General features: G+C 45.6%; 1 protein-coding gene across 3 annotated transcripts in view; it reads left to right on the forward strand.

Moving 5' to 3' along the window:
- DGKG (diacylglycerol kinase gamma) overlaps positions 1-17,741 on the forward strand; it is a 211,674-nt gene that overhangs the window by 151,235 nt on the left and 42,698 nt on the right. For all 3 annotated transcript variants that reach the window (XM_043473481.1, XM_043473483.1, XM_043473480.1), the window contains one exon: positions 5,709-5,799. In XM_043473481.1, coding sequence (XP_043329416.1) covers positions 5,709-5,799 — 91 coding nt within the window. The remainder of the gene's footprint in view (positions 1-5,708; positions 5,800-17,741) is intronic.

Raw genomic sequence — 17,741 nt, forward strand, 5'->3', positions numbered from 1 at the left:
CCCTACCCTCCTGGCTCCAGCCTTTGGACTTGCAACTATTTTGGCAGCTAGGGCAGAGGCAACCAGAATAATCCCCCTTTATATTATCTAATATAAGGCTAGTGGCAATTTTTTCTGAGAAACCAGATATGTGACCTTCATTAGGAAGAGGGTAATTTGTTTTTTAATATTGAATGTTGCTGATGGCTTGCCAATAATCAAACTTTTAATGTGTACAGGGGATGAAGGCCTGTAGACCAAGGCCTGTTCTAAATGACTTTACATGTCTCATTTAATATTGATAACATTCTGTGAATTAGGTATTTATCCATTTTGTGAGTAAAGAGACTCAGAAAAGTAAAAAAAAAAAAAAGAAAAAGTTCAAAGTTATACAAGCTGTAAAGGGCAGGGTCAGCATTTGAAAGCAGGGCTCCTTGATTCCATCCTGGGGTCTTGCATTAGATCCCTTGGCCCTCTCTTATTATGCGTGGCCAGATGTGGCCCACATTGGAGCTGAAGTGGGAGGCACCCGAGGTGAAATTGATGTCTGTCTCCCGGCTTTCCCCATCTCACTCTGTGTAGGAGATGCCTCATGGGCACCTCCTGTGCCTCATTTCTGGGTGAGCTGGGAGAAAAATGTCCAGGGTGTCCTGGGAGCCTCTGGCTTTTCTAGGGATCTATTCTGGTTTCCCCAACTTTCTGAGGTTGTTTAGATTCAAGACCAGGAGGTTCCTGTGACAAATCCAATTCCGAGACTCACCTAGACCACGCCCCTGGCCCCTGGGACTTAGGTAAGGGGGAGGGTACACTCTTCATCAGACAGCATTTCCCAGCTTGTGATGTAACCACTAACACCCCAGGCCTGCAACCGCTTCCATTTCATAGCCTGGTTTACAGCGGCCTAGTCTGTGATCGGAGCACACAGCACCACCCCACACCACCCCACATGCAAAGACATGAGAAGATAGTGTGTCTAGGCAGCAAAACACAGGCTCTGGGGCCTGACAGTCAGGGAGGGGTCCACCTCTGCATTTACTTGCTCCACAACCTCGACAATTTGCTTTTCCTCAAGTCTTCCCTTACTTGTAGCAATGGTACTTACTTACTCAGAGATAAGTAATGGTACTTATTACTTGGTACTTACAATGGTACTTATTCAGAGATAGTGCATGTGAAATGTTTTGCAGAATGAAAAACCAAAGAACCATAAGAATAGATTGTATTTAAAAGTGAAAGTGAAGTTGCTCAGTTGTGTCCGACTTTTTACGACCCCATGGACTGTAGCCCACCAGGCTCCTCCATCCATGGAATTTTCCAGATTGTATTTACTTCTAACTAAAATGTGCCTGAGTTAAAAGAGGAGGAAGAAAAGCTCTGAGATTTCTGAACAAAAGTCCTGTCAGTCAGAGGTTGAATATTAGCATCTTGGTGAAGCTATTAAAAGCATGGAAATTTGTGAGGCAGAGATCCTGCCTCTCTTATTTATCACTCATCTCCAGGTCATATGCAGTGCCTAGTCCATAGTATGGCTCAATAGATGATCTATGGATAGATGGGTGGATGGGTGATGGACACGCCAAAACACAAAAGTGCTGTCCTTCAGTTACAAAGAGGACTGCCGCTGGAGGACTGAACTCCTGCGCTCCTCTCTCACTGAACAGCACCTGCCATCTATCATGCAACCTAAACACTTGGGTGTCATTGACTGTTTTTTCTCACTGACTCGTTCCAACAAACCAGCCCTGTCAATTCCACCTACTAAATTTTAGCTTGTGAATCCCTTTCCTTAGCCTGAGCCCTGCTGTTACTGCCTTGGTTCAGGTCCTTCCCAGTTCTCTCCTGGGTTTATACACCACCTACAAACCATCCTCCAGACCTCAAATCTGTACCCACCCCTTCCAGTCAACTCTCTCCAGACTTGGAACAGAGTGATCTTTAAAAAGCACAAAAGTCTGTCAGGTCACTACCACCAGCCCCTCACCACTACCGTCACTTGAGGATGGTCCACAACACAGTATAGACTTTAAGATAAAGCTCAAACACCTAAGCACTGCACCCCCCTTATCTGGCCAATCTACCCCTCCTGGAATTCCAGATCCTCTCCAGCAGGACTGTGCTCTCTCTTACCCTGGGCCATTGCTTGGGCTTTTTCCTCTGCCTAGAATGTTCTTCCTCAACTTTCCTTATTCCCTTCCACATCCTTCAGAACTCATCACTCACTTAGGATGGGTGGTGGCCTCACTAAGAACTGGATGTCCCTCCTCCTAGGTATCCCCAAGGCTCAGTACTTGGCACATGACTGTTTCCACACTCTGTTTCCTCGACTCCCTTTCCCAGGTGTCTGGCTCATGGAGTTCTGTGTTTTGTTCTCCCCTGTGCCTAAGTACACCCTATCTAGTCCTGGCACCCTGAATATTTCTTGAGTTGATGAATACTTTGTCTCACACCAAATGTGTACTTTCTCAGAAGCAGATTTGCAAACATGACGTCTTTGGACAATCATGTGACCAGTCAAGATAATTAACCAAGGATTAGGGTGTGGTCTGACTCTGGAAAAAAAAAACTATTAGATTAGACATGGAGGGAACATATATTTTTAACCCAAAGTCAAGACACATGATCTGACTAGTATGAGCACATGTTTTTCTGTCCCAGAAAAATTTGGATGTATAATGTCTACAAAAGTCTATATAGTCAAAGCTATGGTAGTCACGAACAGATGTGAGAATTGGACCATAAAGAAGTCTGAGCACTGAAGAATTGATGCTTTTTAATTGTGGTGCTGGAGAAGACTCTTGAGAGGCCCTCTGGACTGCAAGGAAATCAAATTAGTCAGTCCTAAAGGAAATCAACCCTGAATATTCGTTGGAAGGACTAATGCTGTAGCTCCAACACTTTGACCACCTGATACGAAGAGCCAATTCACTGGAAAAGACCCTGATGCTGGGAAAGATTGAGGGCAGGAGGAGAAGAGGGTGACAGAGGATGAGATGGTTGGATGGTATGACCGACTCAATAGACATGAGTTTAAGCAAGCTCCAGGAGATGGTGAAGGACAGGGAAACCTGGCGTGTTGCAGTCCATGGGGTCGTGAAGAGTTGGACACAACTTAGTGACTAAACAACAACAACGATGTCTACAGCTGCCCAACCTGATGCCATAACTTTATTATGGTATCCAAACATGCCAAGACATTGAAATAATAACTGATAAGTAAGTAGCTAACATTATTGGTGAGATTACTATGCAGCAAGCATTATGAGAAGTGCTTTGCAGTCATCCCATTTAATCTTTACAACTACCCTTTTAAGCAGATCTTTTCATTACCTCCATTATACAGATCAGGAAACTGAGGCTTAGGTTCACAGCCAGCAATGGACATCTAACCAGCAACAGAAGAACTGTCTGTTTGATCTTCTCAGTCATTCTGCAATACTGACCTAACCATGACCTCTTAACCTTATTAGATCATCAGAAGCACCACTTCTGGGTAAAAATAGCTTGCGGCTTCCGGAAATTTTTATTAAAACTCTAAATCTCCTGGCAATAACTTTCAAAAGTCATGATTCAGACCAGCAATGATATTTGAAAATGGAATCATAATGCAGGTCTCCTGGCTACAGAGATGCTCTTGCTGCTTGTGAGGCATCCTCAACCTTGGCATTTATGACAGTCTGTGCTTTTCCTATTACTGAGTCTTTTGCCGTCATTGTCTATTGAAAGGCACTGACCCTCATTCTGTCTTCCCTGAGGAATCCTCTCTTTCAGGGCTAATCGGTCTGTCTTCTTCCTTCATTGTCACTTCACTGGGATCTAGAGTAATGCTTCGGAAAATCCTGACAGCTGACCACCTGAATAGTGATCACCTGGGCACTCATAAAATACATATTCCTGGGCCCTGTCACACATAGGCCACATAGAATCGCTACAAATCAGAGCCCAGGAACTAGCATTTTAATCACATTCACAAGTGATTCTTATGAATACTAATGTTTCAGAGCCACAAAAGTAGTCCCCAGATCCTCACAGCTCCAAGCGTGATTGCTGGACCAGTACTAGCAGCATGTTAGAAAACAAGGAATTCTTATGCCCAAATCCTGAATGACTGAATCAGAATTTGCATTTTAATGAAATCCCTGGGTAACTTGTATTCACATTTCTGTGCATACAGAGAAGTGATCAGAGCAGTGTTTCCTCTGCACATCATGGCAGGCGTAGAAAACAAAAGCAAATGTTTGGCATTTACCTCATATAGAAAGAACCCCAGCTGTGGCATCAGGGGCTCAGTCTGCCCCAGACCCCAACCTGGCCACCCAAAGCTGAGGAGATTGGTATCTCAGGCACACCTGGGCCTAGTACACTGGCTGAGAAGGTCTACTTAAAGAACACCCAACCCTTCTAAGTTTCTTCATAAGCATAACTCCATAAATATTGTTTATCATTTCTTTTCCTGCTTACTAAGAGTCAGAAAGGCTACTTCCCAACTAGATCTTAGAAATCTTCATGCAGTGGGAGAACACAGACTTGTCTTTAAGCTGTAGGTGGACTCTTTGAGAAACGTAGAGAGAAAAGTTGTGCCTCTTATTCAAAAGCATCATTTGCTATGGCCTAAGAAATACTAGGAAGAAAGCCTTCTTTCCTTTGAAGAATGCTCCTTTCTTTTAGTCCACAGCTCTGAGGATGGAGGATCAGCAACACGCAAGGCGGCATCCTCTCTCCTGAAGACTGTGCCAAGAAGATTGTGATTCTGTTTAATCCTTCCTCAGCAAAATCTGCCAGTTTATAAACTGGACAGGTGTCCCTTCTCTTAGCCAGCCCCTGAGAATAGGATGACAGTTGGGACGAGAGGAATGGAATACCTTCAGAAACACTTCCTGGTGAGACCATCTGATCAAAATGACCAAGTGTCAGGACACAACCATCTGACTTTGCAGAGCTCCCGGCTACATGGGAACACCATTGTTTCCGGCCACCCCACCCCCCATCAGGAAAATGTGGAACATCTTTAAAGCTCAAAATAGTGAGCTCTTACTTTGAAGCAAATAGGACAAGGCCTACCCCTCAATGAAGGATTGTCATAGCCTAAGTGAATACAATTGAGAAAGAAGTGGGGGGAAACTATTGCTACCAAAACAACTCACTTTTTTTTTCCCTCTTTCCTCCTTGCCTGCAAATCTGTGTCTAATTCTCTCCACTATGCTTCTCCCAGTCAGAGCATAGACAAAGTAGCACACATTTTAGCTGGTTTGATGTGGGGCTATCCCTCCTCTGTCCTGAGGCTATACCTCCATCAAGTCTCAACTGGCTAACTGATTGTCCTCCCTTCGTACCCCAACTATCGAAGCTCCTCTGCATTTGTGGTAGAAAGGACACTGACCAGAGCGTGCTGTCAGTTGCCACCTGGTTGACTTTCATGGAACTCCTCCCTTGATCCAGATCCAGAGGCAAGCAGGCCTTTCTCTGGCTCTGACCAGGAAGATCAGAGAGCCACTGGCTGTTCACCCAGAGTAGCCATGATGTCTAAGAAACAAATAGGTTTTTCTTTAAGTTGGTAGCAAGAACAGTTGGTTAAAAAAATCTTCCATCCCTGATCATCCGATTACGAAGTGCTGAAAACATAAGATTGGGGACAGCTGAGGGCTTGAGTGTCCCGGCCCTGGGAGCATCGCTGTTGTACACAGCCATTTCAAACACAGAACACTGAGCCATCTTTCTGACTCCTGGTCCAGGATGAAGAACAAGCTGTGGTACTTTGAATTTGGCACCTCGGAGACCTTCGCAGCCACCTGCAAGAAACTCCACGACCACATAGAGTTGGAGGTGAGTTCCCAAAAGCTTGCTGGACCTTGGTTCTGGTCCTGGACTGTCACATACCCTCAGAACATGTCCCCTAGGTTCATGGTGGTCCCAAGTGTAATCCTTCATACCTCCATCCTGTTCCCAACATGTCTATAGCCTCACTCCCAGTAGGCTCTAATCACGGGGTTTGCCTTTCCGGCCTGACCAGGGAGTTCTGGGGTCTAAGACCTAGAGGCCCAGTGGACTCAGGACTGCCGTCCTTTCCTGCCCTCAGCCCTCTCCCCAACATCACCTTTAACTTCTTTTTTTTCAAGAAATGAAGACAAGGTGCTACCCATTCAGGGAAAGAAGCTGCTATGGGGGTAGAGGCAATGTGCCAAGCCTGGTTAAAGTCTGGGAACTGAAGACCGCAGGGCTGAGAGGTCTGCGGTTGAGGCCAGAGGTGACTAGACATCATCAGCTCACCTGCCTCAACTTTCAAGGAGCCAACTCAGGCACTCAGGGCCAGCTTCCCAACCTGCACAGTCACTCAGAAGTTTCCTCGTTTAATGCTCTTCTGTGATTTTCTTTTAAAATTTTTGATAATTTTTTTTTTAGCAAAGGGCCCTATATTTGCATTTTGAACCCTCAAATTACATAGCTGATCCAGTTGGTGCACTTGCATTTTAACTCTCCAGGCACTTGCAGCAGCCTGCCTCTGACATAGCCTGTGGGCTTCACTTACTGGTTGATAAGCTGCCCACTTCTCATTCCCCACCCTGCTTCTGCTGGGCTGCTCTCCTGAGGTCTTCCCACTTCTAAGAAAAGATTTGCCCTGCAAGCCCAAACTTCTATGCACACCTGCTGTCTCTGCTCTGCGGGACCTCAGGCCCTTGGGGCCCCTTGCCCATTGTTCTCAGTTACCGACCCCCATACCCCTTCCCAGGGAATTCAGGCCAATGGTCTTGTTTTTACTTGAGAAAAACAAGTGAAAGACAGGCAGAGTTGGGCCGGGATGGGCTCTTGCTGGGCCACCAGCTTTGTCCCTGAGCTTGCAGCAGCGGTCAAGTGGGGCCCGGGCATCCCTTGGAGGAGGAGCATTTGGCCTGAAGCAGTGTGGGAAAGCCCCACCACTCCCTGCCGAAGGGAGCCTGCGCTCACGGGGAGTTTTCACAATCAAACCACAAAGCCAGAGATTCTGTGCTTCTCTTTGACTCATCTGCCTGCCTCTCCCCAGCGGTTGCTGGGTTACCAACCCCAGGGTGGGAGGAGCCAACCCAGCTAATCCCCTAAACTTCTAGTCTGCTCAGTCAGAGGGCAGAGAGGCCCAGGAGTGGGGGGCACATGTCCCCAGGTGGTACCACCTCCACCTGGGAAAGTATGAGAAGCCTGCCTTCCTCTATGGACACGTAAATCCATGGCCAGAAGCCCTACAGCAAAGGGGGAGGGGGCTGGACTGGGCTGGAAACTGGACGTGGCTGGAGCTCTGTGTGCATTTTTCCTGTTGGCATGATCATCTGGGGTGTCTTTAAATATACCCCAAGTGAGGGACAGCCCTGGCCTAACCACTGCCAGCTGCAGACACACAGCGACTGCTTGTTCTCCCTGCAGCTGGCCTTGAAACTGTGCCCAGAATAGAGCAGCTCAGCTCCCCTGCCTCGGCAGGCCCCGCCCTCCCAGCTCCCAGCTCCCAACTCCCAGCTTCCAGCCCACAGCATCATGGGCCCCTCTGAGTCCAGTGCACAGCGGCTGGTCCTGAATTGCAGAGGGGGCTGGTGGCCTCTGGAGGAGGTGGGAGTGTTCACACCGTGGGTTGTTGGGGGCTTTCAGCAGCACTTCTTGTTTTCCTTAGCTCCCCATCGAGAGTCTTTTTAGTATTTATTCCTGAGGCTAAGGATGGGGGGCGGTGGTGCCTCTGACAGGCAGCTTCTGTGCTGACAGCCTGCAGGATTGTGGCAGGCATCCTTTTGTATCCAGGGAGCGGAGGGGAGACGGTCCTGGGTCTTATGATACGGAAGAGACCAGAGAGACAGTGGGGGAGGAATGTGAGTAACAGATGTTAGGAGGCTGTGGGGCAGCCCAGGTAGATGTGAGTGCATCAGGGGCCTGGGGAATAACAATAACAGAAAGGTATGTTAAGTGACCTTCTCCAAGTGGCGGCTGCACACAACAACCCAGGCCTGGGAGGACCAGCATGCTCATCAGTTCAAGGTCAGCGAGCCTGAGAATAAGCCCACACAGGTATTTATACTGTGTCACCATTTCCAAAGCCCCACCACAGCCTTTATTGCAGAGTCACACAACAACCAGTGAGCTAAGTAGGCCCAGTATTCTTATCCCCACATCACAGAAAGCAAGCTAAGGCACAGAGGGTTAGAAAGATAAACAGAAGGGAGAGGGAAGTAACAAGGGAAGAGGAGAAAATCACAGACTCTGACTGCCTACTGTGGAGTGTCCTCATTTGATACCATCACCCAGCGAGGCAAGTATGATCACATTTTTTTTAATGTGGAAACTGAGGCTCAGATACACTAAGTAACTTCACCACAGTTTCATTGCTGGAAACTTGTAAGAGTCTAGGCCTTCCTAGTCCTCCTGGAAAGGAGTTTAACTTGGAACTCAATAAACAGATTGACCTAACAAGTGCTAGGAGCTTGGTGAATTTTTCAGCGCAGATACACGGTTTCTTCCTCCTTTGTAGAATGTAGGACTGCTCGGTTCTTTCTCAGCTGTGGCAGCTGGGCAGGGCTGCTGGGAAATGCTTTAGGAGAACAGAGGGCACAGTCCCACTGCTTGCTCATTTGAGGAAGGAGGGGGTTCGGGCTGGACAGGAGGAGTCAGAGAGGAAACCCGCCTTAAAGTTTACCAAAGGTCTTCCCATGCAGCATTTCATTTTGATCCACAGAGCATGCAGGGAAGACACAAATATCCTGACTTTCTGGGTGAGGAAACTGAGGCTGATAGGTCCAGCAACTCGTGGAAGGGTACAAAAGTTAGCAGTTCAGGAGAACAGATTAGAAAGTCTGTTTCATTCCATGTCTCTGTGTCACCTCAGTAACACTTGGATGGTGAAACTTAAAGCTAAAATGAGTTTTATGCAGAAGTTCTGCACTGAAAGCCTCTCGCAAGGAATACAGCCTGTTTTTCAGAGACTTGTAGCTTATTGGAAACTAGGAGAATTTGGTCCCTTCTCTGAAATAAAGTTTACAGCCCAGTTGACAGAACAAACATGAGCTGGTTAATATAATACTCACTTAACTAGTGCTAAGAAAACTTGATCCTGAGATCTTGAGGACCCACGTGAGCAATCACCCTGGACACTGTTTTGGGGTCAGAGACTAAGGCCAGAGAAAAGATGATTGCAGATCTACTGGTCACCTGCAGACACTTGGTCAAGGCTGGGGTAAGGGCGGAGGGGGTGGGGTTGCTCAGTGAAAGGGGCTTGGCCTGGACAGGCATCAGCCCTCTTCATAGAACTGTTGTCTGGGCTTCAGTGTTCTCATCTATAAAATGGGGAAAGGGGTTAGTCTACTTCCCAAGGCTATTGATTAATGTTTTCAGGTTTTTGTTTTTTTTTTTTTTTGAGTAACTGGCAATGGTGCCAAGTGCCTCACTGAATCCACAGAGCAGCCCCAAGTGGCAGGTGTCACATCCCCTTTCCAGAGATGGGGATAGAAAAAAAACAGAAGAAGCTCACCTGAGGTGCACAACTCTGAGTGGTCAGGTCAGGCTTCAAATTCAGATTTGCCCAAAACCCAGGAGTTTCAGGGCAGTCCTGGCACATCATTCTAGAGCAGAGATTCTCACCAGTATGAGGTATATCTATCTGATCTTCTCTTTAGTCATACAGTTTATTTTAATATTTTGGGTAACACTGAAAGCAAACAGGAGACTTTTACATTTATCAAAAAGCAAAGAAAAAAAAATTGCGGATGCATGCGCTAAATGCTTCCTCTGCGAACACACAAAGCAAGCTGTGAGACTGAGTACCCTTCCTGGGAAATGGGTGCTCTTCATTCGGTTGTTGTTGTTCAGGCTTATTAAGTCACATTCGACTCTCTGTGACCCATGGACTACAGCCCTCCAGGCTCCTCTGTCCATGGAGTTTTTCCAGGCAAGAATACTGGAGTGGGTTGCCATTTCCTTCTCCGGGATCTTCCCGGACCAGGGATCAAACCCGCGTCTCCAGCATCGGCAGGCAGATTCTTAACCACTGAGCCAATTGGAGTTGCCTCTAATTAAGAAGCCAGCCTGTCACCCACATAGTTGTCATCAGCCCTGGTGGAACAAAAGCAGTCTCTTAGGGTCTCCAAGTCTCTGACTTCCCTTCCCTTCCAAAGCTGCCCTTGATGTTTATTCTGATCTGATTGTACCAGAATAAAGGGGTGGGGAAGGGGAAGAAGGAACACAGTGAATCACCTCCCCCACCCCAGGCCCAAAAGAGGCTTGCACAGGTTTTGAGTTAGTTATGATTAGGTGGAACAAACCAGGCAGGCACTGACTTGAGCACTTATTTTACATGCTGTGGAAATTTTACTGGTTAAAAATAAGAACTTCCAAAATTCCTTGATATCATATCTACTTTTAAACAATGTTCACAAGGGAATGCTAGCCAGCTTCCCTAATATGAACCTCTGCCTGGGGAAAAGTGAGTCCAAATGTGGAGGCTGCTTCAAAAAAAAAAAAAATCTGTTACCCAGTGTATTTTGGGAATCTCTGCACATCAATTTTCCCCTTTTAATTGAGGATTTTTTTTTTAATACAACAAAGTTTTGAGAACAGTATATCAGATATTCCCATTTCTCCCTCACTTAGAATTGATATTTGTCACTATTTTGTTTTATTCCCTTCAAGTATCTTTTTAACCAAAGAAATAAAAATTTATGGATGGAACTGAGTTCCCCACAACTGTTTTGTGCTCTGCAGCTTGCCTTTTTCACTCACCATTAATTCTCAAGATCTCTCCATGGTGATATTGCTGGGACCAGTTCATTACTTTTACCTACTCTATACCCAGGAATAGCACCCCCCCACCCCCCCCGTGATGGGAGTAGGAGCAGAAATGGGAACCCTCAGACCCTCTCGGGGGACATGAGTGAACCACTTTGGAGAGCAGTCTGACAACAAACACTGAACTGAAAATTATCTTTTAGGACGAATGACCCAGCAGGTTCTTCACATCCTAGACCTGGAGAGTCCTGCACATGAGTTCACGGGGTGATGGGCACAGAGATGCAGTGCAGTACTTTATTATTCCAACAGAATGGAACCAACTCCAGAGACCATATTATTCTAATACTTCAAAGAGATAGAGTGAAAGTACTAAAGGCCACTGAATTATATACTTTAAAATGGCTAATTTTGTGTCAGGTGAATTTCATCTTAATTTTTTTCAACGTGATGCCATATCATGAAATGGGCCCTGTCTATGAGACTCCTAAACTCTAAAACTAACCTTTAGCACAACTATGTGTATGTAAAGAAGCAGAATAAATAATGAATCAGATTACTTTAAGATTGAGCAGATATCTTTACCTACTCCAATCCAGAGGTGTCATTTTTTCAGAAGAGAGAAATCAAGGACTTTACAGGTTGAGTTGGTTGGCCAACTTCACCTAGCTAGTAAATGGCAAAAGAGAGCCCATGGTTGCCTTGATATCCACTGGCAATGGATATCCTCTAAATTAGAGGATAGATCTTCAAGCACCTTTTCTGGCATCATCTATATATACCTTCTCAGCTTGGGCAAGTGGAGGCTCCCAGAGCTTGGAGTAATGAAGTAGGAACTAGCCAAAAGTTCAGCTCATCAACCCAGCCACAGTGATTCCAAGGGAGATGAAATGAAAACATATTCATGGGGAAGGGAAAGATTTATGGAGAAGAGTGTCGTGGGAGATTTTGAGATCTCAGAAAACAGAAGGTGGCAACCTGATCATGCACCAAACCTTCAAGTCAGAGGCTGGAATGGACACAGAGAGACATCCTCTCCCATTTGTGGAGTACATTCTCTTCTTCCATCAAGTCCAGGGGTTCCATCTTTCCAGGAGCATCCTCACCGTGAGACCACCCAAGGCCGCTCTTGCCACTTCAGATTTCTTCTTCCCTATCCTTCAGTTCTCACTGCTCCAGGTACCCAAGCCTCAGTTTCTGCCTGCTCCCTCTTACTACAGGTGCTAAATTCTTTTGATTAGAAAAGTAATCCAAATCTGTGCAACCCTGTGGACTTTAACCTGCCAGGCTCCTCTGTCCATGGAATTCTGTAGGCAAGGATACTGGAATGGGTTGCCATTTCCTTCTCCAGGGGGACTTCCTGACCCAGGGATCGAACCTGGGTCTCCTGCATTGCAGGCAGATTCTTTACTGTCTGAATCACCAGGGAAGGCCCAAATCCATGGTAGAACATGTTAAACCATATAGAGGTGAAAAGGAAAAGTAACCCACAATCTCAGCAATCAGGGATCAGTGCTGTTCTAACGTTGGCCTTGTTTCAATCCTGTAATAATGTCAGCCCTTGTATTTTTAAGAGCAGGCCTCTGGAGGACCTCTTTGACTCTTTGATTGCCTTAATCTTTATCCATTTTTAAACACAGCTCCATCCTTTCTCTCTTCCTCTTTCAGTCATGCACTGACTACAAGTTTCCTTCACAGATCCTCAAAATCTTTCAGCCTACCAAGAAGAAATTGGCAATTTTCTCTTTAAAAATCCCATTGCTTGCTTACAGTTTGACACATAACTTTTTCTCTTAAATGACCCTCTTTTTTATTCCCTACACATGCATACCCCGTATTTCACTTCAAGCCTCCATTCATCCACGTGCTTTTATTTTCTTATTCTTTCCCATTTCCTTTGTCTTTGTGAATTGCTTTGATTTTCTTTGTCTTCAGATTCCTGGCTTCATATACTTTGTGTCTCCCAAGTACTTTGGAATAACTTTGAGGGGTGAATTCTCATGCCTACAATTTCACAAAGCAGATGGTGGGGGAGGGGTATATGCAGCACAGTGGATAGACCTGAGGGTGTCTCAGGGGACCTAGCTTGGGGTCTCATGCATGACTCAGTATGTTGGACTAGAAGGACCTCCACTCAGGTTCCTGAGAGACCTCAAGGCTAACCTCTGCCCCAGCAAGCTTAACTTTTCTACTCACCAAGGTCCCCTAGTGAAAGAATAACTTTCCCCAAGCTATGTCTACAGACAAATGCATCTTTTAAATAATAACAACCTGTGAGGCCCTGTCCGTGGGAAATGTGTTATTTCTCTTAGACTTTTTAGAACATTGAAAAGAACTCATGATCTTCATCTCCACACTCAGGACATTCGGAGAGCTTGGGTGAAAAGCATTCAATCTTTTCCAGCTTCTACCACTCGGTTATGAAACAGAATATTACATACACATACGTCTCCTTGGCTTTAGTAGACTAGTCTTTGGTTATCTGTCTTAGTGAGGTCATAAACATGCTGATCCTAGTGTTCTACAGAAGAGGAATGAAGAAAAGAGAAGAAATGACTCAGGAAGGATATATAATCTAACAAAGGACCAGTTAAATACTGTGTACACATACACATTACATGTCAAGTCCATTGGAATCCACAAATTAATAGCAGCAGCCACTTACTAAGCACTCACCTTGCAACAAGCTCTGTATCCTGGCACTTCCTACACTGACTTGTTTAATCCTCATAACAACTCTGCATGATGTGCATTATATACACAAGGAAACTAAGTCTCCTTAAGATAAGTACTCCAAGATCAGATGAGTTCCAAGCCCATGTGCCCCAAGCACAGCACTCCTTGTAGAATCTCCCTCTACTTTCCCCCTCAGGTATATATCAGCTGAGTTGGTGATATGGCTCCCCTTCAGGACTTGGCCAATCTATTAGGCAGTTGGCTGTCTGGGGCAAAGACTCGTCTTATTCACCCTATATCCCCAATGCCTGAAATGAAATCATTGCTCTCTAGTTATTGATTGCACAATTTGAACCAAAGTGTGAAAAAAACCCCATAACGAATGTGAACACTAACAGAAATTACTACTTGACCAGACTCAAGTGATACCTTTGTGTAGGATGTCACCAAAGTAAAAGGGACCCACCTTGCTCCGTCTATAAGACAGAATGGGCTTGCAGCCTGGCACTCAGGCCTTCTTCTAACCGTTGGGTGAGTGGGAAGACCTCCCACGCCCATCTCTGAGCTGTTGCTGGGACCTTTGAAAGTAACTGAGGGTCTGGGACAACTGTGAACCCAGGACAGGAAATGCCAGAGTTCTCCCACCTCTTTCCCACCAAGGAGAGTGAAGACAGTGAGTGGGCAGAGCCCATATGGCAGCAAGGGTGCAGAGCAGTGAGGGGGTCAGAGGAAGTGACTGCAAAAGGCAGAAGAAGGCATCTCTACCCTGAGCCCACTCTGGTGGCCCAGAAGTCTACCTGGTCCCTGTGGTCATCAGCCCTGTTCTCTCTGCAGGCAAATCTGGCCCTTCAGAAAGCCCCATCCACCCCAGGTTGGTCTGAGCACCCCAGACAGACCGCAGACCTATTAAACTGCATCCAGAGCAAGAATACCTCAACACACTAGGTTGTTTTTTCTTTTTTTTTTAACTTGGGGAGGGTGGAGCAGTGGATAGGAAATGGCTTTGCCCCCTATCCAAATCTGAGGCAACCCACCACTGTGAGCTCTGAGAAACAGCAGTTTTGTTTTGGAAACTGGCACCCAGGGCAGGCTTGCTCCTGGAAATGAATTTGGTTCTCCCCTCAGCTGCAGTGCTCTACTTCCAGCCTCACTGCCAACACCCCCTTCCAGCTGCCCCTCTCAAAGGCACCATTGTGCCTGCCTGGCACAGCAACAGAGGAGGGCTGAAGAGGAAGCAAACATTTTCTGCCCATGGGATGTTCTTAAGCAGGTTGTGTGTACATGGCTTCAATGCTGCATTCCTGGAGCCCACACAGACCCGCCAAAACACCATCATCCCTGTCACAGATGGCAGGCACTTTCCAGTCTAACTGGCCCGCCACCGCTCCCTGTCAGAGAAGGCAGGGCAGGCAGCTAGATGGACACGGGCAGCGATAGGGGGACCATGATGCCACTTTTTCAGCACAGCATTGTAGCCTGCCAAAGCGAGGCTGAGCAGAGACTGAATCTCTGAACTGGAAAGGGATTTGGTCCCATGTACCACTCAACAAAAAGATTCATTCTGGCACATTCTGATAAGTACACATCTAGCCTTTTCCTGAATACTCCAGGGAAAGGAAGCTTACTACTTTGCCAGAAACCTGTCCATTGCTGGGAATCTCTTTCAGAAAGTTTTCTTCCTGATGTTGAACAAGGATGTATGTCCCTTTCATTGCCATATCCTTCCCTTGTCAGCCCTCAGCACAGTTCTTGGAACAAAATAGGTGCACAATAAGTGTTTGTGGGATGCATGACTGAATTCCCCATCCTTTGGGCCTATTCCACCCTCTGGGAGCACACTGAACATACCTTCCTGCTCCTCCACATGACTGCCCTTCATAGGGGTGCAATCTGTCTTCCATGTCCTCTCCTATTGATCTTCACTGAGCTAAATATCCCCAGTTCCTTTCATGGCTCGATGTATAAATCCCTGACTATCTTGACCTGTCTTCTCGTGATAGAGTCCATTTTTTCCAATCTCCTTAAAATGAAGAATCAAATCCCTTATATTTTATATATCCTTATATCCCAAAAGTAGTCTCATAGGTGACAAAGCATGAAATTAACAAGCCTCAGGTACATGCTCCATAAGCTAGACTGTCTTTTTGATCTCGTCATTTGCATCTTCTGCAGGAAACCTGTAGGTTCATGAAGCCCACCACAAACCTGATTAAAATGGGAAACGTCACTGAGTGAGTGTTTCCTCATCTGTGAAAAAAAAAAAAAAAAGATACAAATACCAACCTTGCAGGGCTCTAAGGATTAGACATAAAATATATGAAGTGCCTGGTTCATAACAGTTACTCAATAAATGATAATCTATTAATATTATCACATAACATGTATATATTAGTATCTAACTGCCCACAACAGACATTAGGTTCTAAAATGAATAAAATAAATAAATAAAAATAAAATCAAACAGTGCCTCTGATTGCAGGGGAAGCCACTCCAGCTACATGCCAGGCCAGATTTTTTTTTAATATAGATATTACTGGACTGTCTTTCTAGTAACATTGTCACTACTCATCAACACCACTCAATTTCTTTCCTTTTCTTCTCTCAGGATCCACATCAGATTATGGACACTAAAAACATTCTCTCTAGTTCTTCTCTAGGGGAAAAAGACAGCATTGTTGCCCTGACTGCTTTTCTTTCACTCTCAATAAATTTCTCTGTTCTGGCCATAGGCCCTATAGATATGCAGATATCTACTGCATTCTCAGTGGTGTGCTGAGGCCAGCTTGCCTACTGGCACATCTCTTCTTAGCTCTGCCTTTAGGGATGTCTTGTTGGTACCTTCAAATTGGCCACTGTGGGAGAATTTACACCATGTAACACCACGATCACAGCTTTTTTTTTATCCTGGAGATCCTGTTAAACATTTAGCAGCATACCACTGCCTCTAGCACTGACCTGCTAGAGGTCCCTTGAGGACCCATTTCCACTCCTTCCCCAGGGTCTAGCACTGAATAAGTAGGGCCCCATCATTCTTGTCTTCTGTCTCTTAACTCTCTCAGATACATCGTGTGCCATGTTTCCTATTCTTACTACTAGCTGTTAGATATAGGTTTCCCTTAGCTGTGATCAGAGGACCACTTCTTGAAGTCTTGGATTAACCTTCCATATTTCTCCCGAATATGAATACTCAATCCACTTTCATTGGTCAATATATTCATCCTGGGAAGTTATAGAAACTCATCTGGAAGGAAAGACTTTGCCCGGTTTCTTTAACACCTTGGTTTTCATTTGGGGATCTCTCCACAAATGAATTCTTCCAGTTTAAAAAAGTTATATTGGACTTCGGAAATGGGTGATACACGCCAGAACTGTGGAGAACACAGAGCCCTGTAGCATATGGTCCTTTCCCTCTGGGAGCTTAAAATCTCCTGGGGACAGGTACATATGCATGATGCATGGCAGAATATATATTCAATATACAACAGAAAAAGCAAGGAAAATTCAGAGAAGGGGAAGATCAATTTCTATCTAGAGCAGTTTCCTCTATAGGGAAGGCCTCATAGTGGAGTTAGTTTTTGAGCAGAAAGGGCAGGATTTTAACAGGCATAAAAGAGCTTCGTGGCAGTTCAGACAGTGAGTACAACAGAAAAAGCAAGTAGGCCCAGCTCTGTGACCTACATATGTGGCCCTAGTTAAGCCCTAGCTCTTGCAAGAGACAGCTGTGTGATCTAGGAAAGTTACTTACCAACTCTAGGGCTAATTGTTTTCATCATGGTGATAAGATATTAACAAACTGAATGTTCCATCCGGCTTTGCCATTCTAAGATTCTGTGCTTTGGCCCTCTTTCAGCTGCTAAAATTCATCTTTACAAAGTCACTCCTGACCCCTTAGTTGCCAGACTAGATGACCAAAGGTCTGATTACAGATCTGCTCACTCTTGATTAGCTATGTGACATTGGACCATTCCTTTTACCCCCTTAACCTCCCTTTTTCTCATCTATAAAATGAGGTAATTAGACTGAATGATCTTTCAAGACACTTCAGATTTTTGATTCCATGAGAACACAGATGCAGAGACAAGAGAGAGAAAGAGGTCCTTTTATGGCATTTGTAGAGACTTGGATGAAGAGGACAGAAAGGGTGCTAGGGTGTCCTCAAGGATATCCTACCACTAAGGGACCGTGATAATGGGTCCAGACAAGGAGTGTCATCCACTGACTGTGCTGTGCTAAGTCGCTTCAGCCGTGTCCGACTCTGCCACCCTATGCACTATAGCCCGCCAGGCTCCTCTGTCCATGGGATTCTCCAAGCAAGAATACTGGAGTGGGTTGCCATGCCCTCCTCTACCCACTGATCA

The sequence above is a fragment of the Cervus canadensis genome, chromosome 7 (genome assembly GCF_019320065.1).
Source record: "Cervus canadensis isolate Bull #8, Minnesota chromosome 7, ASM1932006v1, whole genome shotgun sequence".
NCBI classification, from domain to species: Eukaryota; Metazoa; Chordata; class Mammalia; order Artiodactyla; family Cervidae; genus Cervus; species Cervus canadensis.